Below are 8,491 nucleotides of genomic sequence, written 5' to 3' on the forward strand. Positions count from 1 at the left end.
TGTGTTTAACAGAAAATACATTAATAACTGGTTTAGTTTTTAACAATTTTGTAAGTCGGCACAACATTGTTGCATTTACTGTGGAGATTCTGTCATCCGTAAAAGGTTTTTCTTTTTTGGGAATCTTCGATGTCGCAAACCCTGCGGACACGTTGCGAAAACTGATAAAAGCAGACATTCAGTGGCCACCAACACATCAAAAAATATGTAAAAAAAAATGTGAAAACTGCTCTACACATATTACTATATTCATACTTATTTAAAAGCATGTTTAAACTCAAATTTTTGTACTAAGTGTCTTTAAACAACACCTTTCAGACCTATTTTCTGTTTTCGTGGTTATTCAGGACACCGCGGAGACTTAGTTCACCGCGACGATTGTGCCTTTTTCATATAGTGATAACACATATATGCACATGTAGTACACTATTTTACACACTTGGGGTTTCATACAGTATTTAGTAATGTTTTCGTAGAATTTCTATAAAAACCATCTGTAAAACCCATTTTATTTTTTGCAGTGACTCCAGAGATCGTGATGACTTCTGTAATCTCGATTCCCTCACACGTCGCGAAAACTGAAAACAAAAGCAGACATTCAATGACCACCAACACATCCAAAAATATGTAAAAAAAGAAAAATATCCATTCTGAACATTCCCCTACACACATTACTATATACATACTTCTTTCAAAGCAGGTTTAAACTCAAATTTTTGTACTAAGTTAAAAAAAAAAAAACATCTTTCAGACCTATTTTCAGTTCTCGCGATTACGATTGCGCCTTAAGTGATTGACCTTTTTGAATTTATGAAAGCATTTATTTTATGTTAGGAGTATTGGCCTAATATCTGATTATGATTGTCAAAATATTAGTTTGCTTAAGATTTACTTTAACTGAAATGTGTTTTCTATTCCCCTAGGTAATGTCCCCCAGAGTGCGCCTCCTATCCCTACTGCATCATCACGCTTTCATTTCTCACCATTGGATGTTGACTCTCCCAATGAAGATGCTCATGCACACCGATACTCAGGAGGTTCACTTGGCCAGTCAAGCCATGAATCTTTGAATGACACAAATGATGGAAAGCCTAACCCGTCTGAGCTAGAAGACTTTCGTGCAGAATGGCGCAATAATGCTGACCTGATTGGTCCTCGTAACACCTTCGGCGGTGCTGGCATCGCAAACCAAAAGCACAAACCGGAACTCATGTTTCCCCTGTACTCCAGACCTGGCATGTATCCGGAGCCACACAGTCCATTTTCTCTGTCCCCTCTTCCAGGACGTGGTGTTCTAAATATACCAATATCCCCGGCTCTGTCTCTTACTCCTTCAGTGTTTTCTTACAGTCCATCACCAGGGTTAAGTCCTGCTTTCCCAGGTGGCAATTACTTCAGTTTCAACCCAGATGAAATGAAACACTACCTACAAGCTCAAGCCTGCTCAGTGTTAAACTACCACCTGAGTCCAAGGACATTCCCCAGATATCCAGGGTTAATGATCCCACCTCCACACAGGCATATGCATCCCGAAGAGCCACCTACTTTTCCTATTAAGCTCCAGGCACCACCACTAGGACGCAGACACCGAGAACGGCTTGAAAGTGTGGAAGAACCTCAAGCTGTTCCCCAAATTCAGCCTGTTACACCAAGAATGAAAATGGAGCCTGTGTCTGATGAGGAACCTGAAAGCCCAAACTCTGCAATAAGCGGGGAGAGTAGCGGGCATGAAGAGGACGAGCATGAAACCCTGTCACCAGATGCAACACTTGTAGAAAAAGAAGACCCAGTTTTCCTATCAGATGAGAGGAAAGATTTGATGTTTTCATCTCAAGAGAGAAAAGAACCATTTTTTGCCAGGCCAAATGTCCCATCCTGGCCAACTATAGTTCTAACTCCCACACCAAGGACCACCCAAACCATGACAACTCAAAGCCAGACCGTCATAACTAAAAGCCAGACCGTCATAACTCAGGGTCAGAATGTGGTTGCTCAAGATCAGAATCCAATAACTCAAGCCCTGATTGTCCAAGGTGAGACCGAAGGAGGGGCAATTCCTCCTATAGAAGCGCCAACAGAAAATGCAATCCCAGAAAAGAAAGATGACTCTGCAATCCCACCAAAAATGCGCCATAAACGTCGCTGGATTGAGGACTGGCAAGCTGAGAACCTGGAGCAGAAAGATAATGAAAAATTCAGCTACTTCGACCTTCGATCACCCCCCATTATAGTAGAGACAAAGGCAATTGTGGCAGCTGTCACTTCTGATACCTAAAACAAGTTTACATAGAATCATGTGTTTACAGTATAATCTAATGATAATTACCTATGTAATAGTATTTCTGAGCAAAAGAAGCTGGGATCATTTGGTGTTATTGCAGATTAGTTTGGAATTTCTGGCGAGATGCAGACCGCAGATACCGCCTCTTCTGAATTGTAAGATTAGGCTTCAAAACCAATGTTAATGCTAATGTTTGGATGTTGGAGTTAGTGACATTATTGGCACTAGGTGTCCTCAATTTGCTTATAGTGTTTGGTGGTTTGGCTGTCATGGGTAGGATAGTTGTAGGCTTGCTTGCCTTTATCCTTGGATGATGATTTTCCATGAGAGAAAATTTGAACTGTTCAAACAATACTTTCCAGTGAGAATGTATTGTACTTGATGTGATGAACACTTGTTAGTGAGTTTAACTCAAATTGGATCAGAGCAAATTTGATACAGCTAATGCAGTTTTAAATTTAGCATTTGAAGGATCTTTCAGGAAAGTAATCCTTCAACAAGGACATCGAACCAGTAAAATGCACATTTAATCCTACTTCAGTACTGGAGAAACAAGTAATGGTGTGGTGATCCATATAATTTTTCCAATGAGCAATAACGCTACTCCTGCACTAATCTAGATTAAAGCTGGTGCTGTGCAGTTGAGCCAGCCTTGAGAGGTTGAGGTCTCAATTACTAGTATAAACAAAGCAAGCTTACTCCTGCATACCCCGTGGTATCTGCTTGATGTTCATGTAAGAGGATTCCTTTTTGTTTACCAAGTGATGAATCACTAAATGGTGTTCGAGTGCATTGTAGCTATGTGGATACCCTGAGCTGTTGTGTGGCACAAGATGTAGCTTTGTGCCTTTACCCCTGCCCCTCACCCTTCTTCGAGAAATCTTGCGAAAGGTTTAACCTGATTTCTTGAAACTTGATATGCACTTATCAAACCAGTTGAGATTTGTATTTACAGATAAATGGCACACAAAAAATAGCATTATTGTAGGTTGCAACATAGCTTTGCTTTTGTTACATACCTCGTACATTTATGTGCAGAAGGAACCAGTCTTTCCTTTTCAACGTTGTGGGAGAGCATTCCACGATTATGCCTGCAAGGCGCATGGCACCACAGAAATCCAGGTTTGGAAACTTGAGCTATGCTATCCATTGGGATATCCTCATTTAAGAAGTTCTTGTTTCTTTACAAGACGTTTAGCTTTAAACCATATTTCGCTTTAACCCCTTCAGAAAAATAAAATTGTGCCTTTGTAATTCCTTGACTAGAGGTGAATTCTCAATCCAATTGATGCACTACATTCCACTTGAGCCCAGCAAGGTAGGGTGCCACGACAGCATTACTCAATCACCCTTTCTCTACCAACCAAAAAGAATGCATTCTTTAGAAATACCCTATGGACAAATCACCTTGGTTTGCGATGTGTTGAACGAACAAATGAGCACTCCTTTAACTGTGGGTACATTACTGTTGCCTGCAGTCTGCCTGTACTGCTTGTGCTTGTATGCATCTATCATGGAAATGCCTTATGTTAGCTTTTGTAGACTAGTTCGGTTTCTTCTTCTTGTGTTACATTGCTAAACACGTATCCTATTCTGAGCAGGGAAAGCCTTTTTGTCATAGTGGAATTAACCAAATGCCTTTAACGTGTTTAAAATCTATATTTTTGAAACGGAACTCTTTCAGCTTTCAATATATTTGTTCGGTGTAAGATGGCCATACGATCTGTATTTGTAATTTGAGATTATTATTGAAGCTTTTGTAATAATCTTTTACTAAGATTAGTGCAAACATTCGAGACTTTACCTGCTTGCTGCAGAATGTGACATCCTTATGTACAAAGGAATGCATATGGGATTTGCATTTTCTAACTAGCAACAGGAATGTATATGCTTGACATTGGTGTATATATTTTGTACAGTTGTTGAGTTTCTACTTTCCTTTTTAGAAACTGTGTAGTACTTGCTTGTTATCCCGTTAAGCCTTACTTGTGAGTATTAGTACTGGGTTGTCAGCGGGGAGAAACCGTTGTTGAAACTTATGAGCCAGGCTATCCGGTTTGAGTGCACTTACCAGATGGTATGTTTAACTTCTCACCTTCCCATTGTTACCTTTCTGTCAATTCCAAACATTAGCCAAGATGTCCGATGAAAAGAAACAAAGCAGGTTCTAAAGGCTGCGACGCAATGTTGTTGCGATTATGTGCAGATTAAAACAATGGCCTCTGTGAAGAGGCTAAAGTCAAAGATGGTGCTGTGCCAAAGAGCTGAGTTTGAATTAATTGTGAAAGCAATTTGAAATGATCAGTGTAAATGACAGTATTACAGAAAGTCGGATTGATCAAAGTAGATTAGTTTGTCCTTCCTTTCCCATTAGATTGCAAACCATTTCAGATTAGATTGTAGGGAATCTTTTTTTTATACTCCTTATAGGCAGAGCTTAAAGGTTTTTTAGTATCGTGCATGAGGCTTGCACTGAAGCTTGATGTACCTGAAAGTAAAACCAGAGCTAGGGCATCAAAAATAAAAATGTGTGTAACTCAAAGTTGTCTTATTTCATTGAAAGGAATTCCCAACAAAGCACGGTTTCACCTCAGGAAAGAGTGACTTGTCAGTGGCAGTTTTTCTTTGGTATATATTGTCCTCCTCTACTGCAAGGCTTCACAGTGGTTGGCTGTCTTCAAGTTGAGATATTTGATCTGGCAAAGCTTTGTGGTAGATTATAGTGACTGTTGACTGTCATGGCAGTGCCAAGCCTATCCCTAGTCGAAGTTTAGCTATCCACAGTATACAGCGCACCTACTTGCAACATGGCCATTCTACTTCAGTGAGAACTTAAGTGCATTGTTCGCTTATATCTACTGAAACTAATTTTTGACATGGAGTTCTGCTTTTTCTTATACAGAAATAAGCACAAACAATCCCCCCAAAATACAGATCGAAGCTCCAAGAAGGCTTTTAAGTGCGATCTCGCATTGACCCTCTTTTATAGAATTTTCAGCATATGGATTCCAGTCTCTCTACATACCAAATCCCTCCCCGACAATCCTTTGCTCCTCTCACTCTCTCCTTAGTCCCAAGAAAAAGAAGGAAACATGTTGCTAGTCTCTTGCTATCTGTTTTTGTTTCCTTCTTCAGCCATTTTGCTTTTACATGTTTTCCTTACAAGTTAGCGTCTGAAACTGGAACGCTGAGATAACAGGGCAACGTCTGTTAGTGGGTAGTGACCTCTTCCCTATATTAGTCCACACTTTCAATAACAAAGTAACTCTTGACTGTCCGTTTAGCTCATTCACATCTACTGGTGATCACCAAGATCTGAAGCCATGGCAGATTTTCATTATTAGTACTGGCGGTGTAAATATTAATTCTGTAAACCTATTTTGTATACATTTTTTGTTATTTTTTTTGGGCTAAGCTAGAAATCTGTGGTGGCTCCATCCCTCTTGGACAATAATAGACACCTTTTGATATGGAAGGTCAGTGTCTGAAAGTAAGAAAGAATAAAACTGCCTTGTGACAGCTGCTCCTTACTAAATGTTTGCTGAAGCAGCTGTGTTCTTGTCATTTATGATTCCTTCTAAACAAAAAATTGGTTCAGAACGTTACCTGTCATGCATATTTCGTGCATGCTGTTAATTATTGAACACATAATTTATTTCTTGGTTGTGAAAACAACTTCGGAGGCCCATCCAACAGGATGACCTTTTTTCCATATTCCACGTCTTTGTTGTTCATTTTCAGAGATGGGGCACCTGTACGAAAGTACTGGGTTCAGATAAATTGTTCGGATTGTAAATATTATGCGCAAATTTCTAGGCAAACTACTACAGTTTTGTGCCGTTCCCTTGCTGGTAGGTTTTTGTTGCCTCTAGTGTTCTTTGTAGTTTTTCTGTTCGGCCAGATTTTTTTATATCCGTTTTTTGGACACCCTACTAAAAAGTTCTATCACTTCTTTCATCTATTTTAAGAATGCTACTTCTTACCGTCCCTAAAGTTTTGGGAGGCCTGTAGACATTAAATGGGCCACCTGGTGTCAGTATTTACTCAGGAATAGATTCCAGAGGCCTTTAGCAGTGCTGCTTTTCTTCTATCCAGACAATACCCAAGTGCCACATTGTGTACATGCTGCTCCATTTGAAAAAAGAAAAACCTAGATTATCATAGCGCAACAGCTAAGACTGTCTGCATGGGCAGAGGAGTCCATGGTGAAAGATGTTCTGCTTTTTAATAGTAAAAGGATCTGATCAGCTCATTGGACCATGTTCAGGGAAATGCTTTGATTTATCTTAGAAACTGGGCAGGGAACTGCTTGTAACTTAAAGTAAGGTTCACGTAGTGTAGTGTTGTCTTCTATTTACGATTACCCCGTGAGGAATTCAGAGCTCTATACCACCAGGGTTTGAAGCTAGGTTCTTCCTGGTCAAATGTCACCCCATGATTTTAAAAGCATAGTGGCGGGAAAGCATATGGATTCCCACTGTACTCTCCGAGCTCATCTAACCAAATGCACGTGGGTGGCAAACTGCATGATTTGATTTTTCTTTGTTTTTTTTATTTAGTCCATGTGGAGCACATACAAATAAGGCAATCAACTAGTGTGCTCTATGGCGGAGAAAATAATTTACTATGTATTTTAGACCGAAATGTTAAATTGTATTATAGTGCTCAAGTGGTTTAAACTTGTGGCCCGACAAATGTCTAAATTATTATGAAACACCCAAGTATGGTAATGTTTTAATTTCTTCAAAGGGTAATACAATATATTGTTGCCTCACTTTTAGTAACCATATTGGATTTTAAAGCATCAGCAGCTCATTCTAGTTTAGGAGAAAGGGATTTCTTAAAATTCAGCCAATAAACTCTGAGTCCCCTTTGTTGGGTGTTTTTCATGTATCACAGTGGTAAAACGCAGTAAAGGCCATCTCTTTAGATTTTGGTTTATTGCAGAGCAGCCCTCAGTGTCATATCTTCATATACCGCATGTTCGTCTACCGCTCTTCTTTTAAATCAGCAAAGTTATTTCTAAAATATTATAATTGTATTAAACCGATTACCAAATACTAATGCAGAGGGACAAAGTGAAAAAGACGGGCAGAATTGTTAGTGTCAAAGAACATCCATGTTTGTGTATGGTTTGGCGAGTAGAGTGGAGCCCATTTCCTACAATGCTGCTTACGGCACCTTTAACTGTAAATCTGGCTTTGCAAATGACTCACAGAAATAGGTTGATTCCCTTTGGTCTTATTTATTCCATTATTATGTATTAATTTTTAGTGTGTTCTGATGTTTTAAAGAAATCAAACGAGGCAAGTGTTTTGGGTTTAATTACATTTAAATCAGATTTTTGTTTAACTGTTTAGTTGGTGTTTAAAACCTTGACTAGAAATTATTTTTAAATGTTTTTGTTTGTGCATGTTCTTGAAATAATTGTGTTTAGGGTTGACTCAACAGGGATTACATACGCATACTTATGAATAATGGCTGGGTAATCGAGTTATCAGAGTCCATTGTAGCTGAATAATGTGTTTATATGTACATAAAAATGTAAAGTAGTTTCTTAACTCCCGTTTGTGCAGTGCCTTTAGACGTTCCACTTTCTATAAACTCATAAAGAAAAAAACATTTTCGGCATATATATTATATATATATGATGTAATGTTATAGAGAATTATATGTATAATATACATATTTTCCCCAGGGGTATCTGATAGCTCTGTATTTTGTATGAAATTTGAAAGTAAAGTATTTTACCTCATTAATTAAAAGCTAAAATAAAAAAACATTTTGAACAAAAGGCTTCAATTTTATTTTGTTTGCTGGCAAGTGGTCAACAGAAGATGGGAATGATTTTACTTTTGTTAGCAAACTGCTCCTGCAAAAGTACCTGTTCCAATAGCATGCTTAACGAACCATATTTTCTCCATTTGCTGGAAAATAATACAATTTTTAAACAGGTGTAACAATAGTTTATTTTATCAACCTGGAAATATTAAAGGTGGATTCACACAACCAATTTGCTGCAGGTGTATAAAATTTAGAGATCTGAAGATACATCATAGTTGGTGAATTACAACAAGTAAAGTGTTCATCAAGGCTGTTGAACAATGAGTTGGAGACCTTGCACCTTTGGGGTACTTTGGTGTCCTCAGGGTTAATATTCAGTTAGTCAAGATGAAAGCAGAAATAGACGGGAGAATCGCCGACTCTACA

General features: G+C 38.6%; 1 protein-coding gene across 5 annotated transcripts in view; it reads left to right on the forward strand.

The window, feature by feature from the left end:
* Positions 1-8,075, forward strand: part of ETV3 (ETS variant transcription factor 3) — a 133,721-nt gene extending 125,646 nt beyond the window's left edge. For all 5 annotated transcript variants that reach the window (XM_085639845.1, XM_085639848.1, XM_085639846.1 and 2 more), the window contains exon 5: positions 924-8,075. In XM_085639845.1, coding sequence (XP_085495971.1) covers positions 924-2,275 — 1,352 coding nt within the window. In that variant the 3' untranslated portion in view covers positions 2,276-8,075. The remainder of the gene's footprint in view (positions 1-923) is intronic.
* The last annotated feature ends 416 nt before the right edge of the window (positions 8,076-8,491 follow it).

The sequence above is a fragment of the Triturus cristatus genome, chromosome 12 (genome assembly GCF_964204655.1).
Source record: "Triturus cristatus chromosome 12, aTriCri1.1, whole genome shotgun sequence".
Lineage (NCBI taxonomy): Eukaryota > Metazoa > Chordata > Amphibia > Caudata > Salamandridae > Triturus > Triturus cristatus.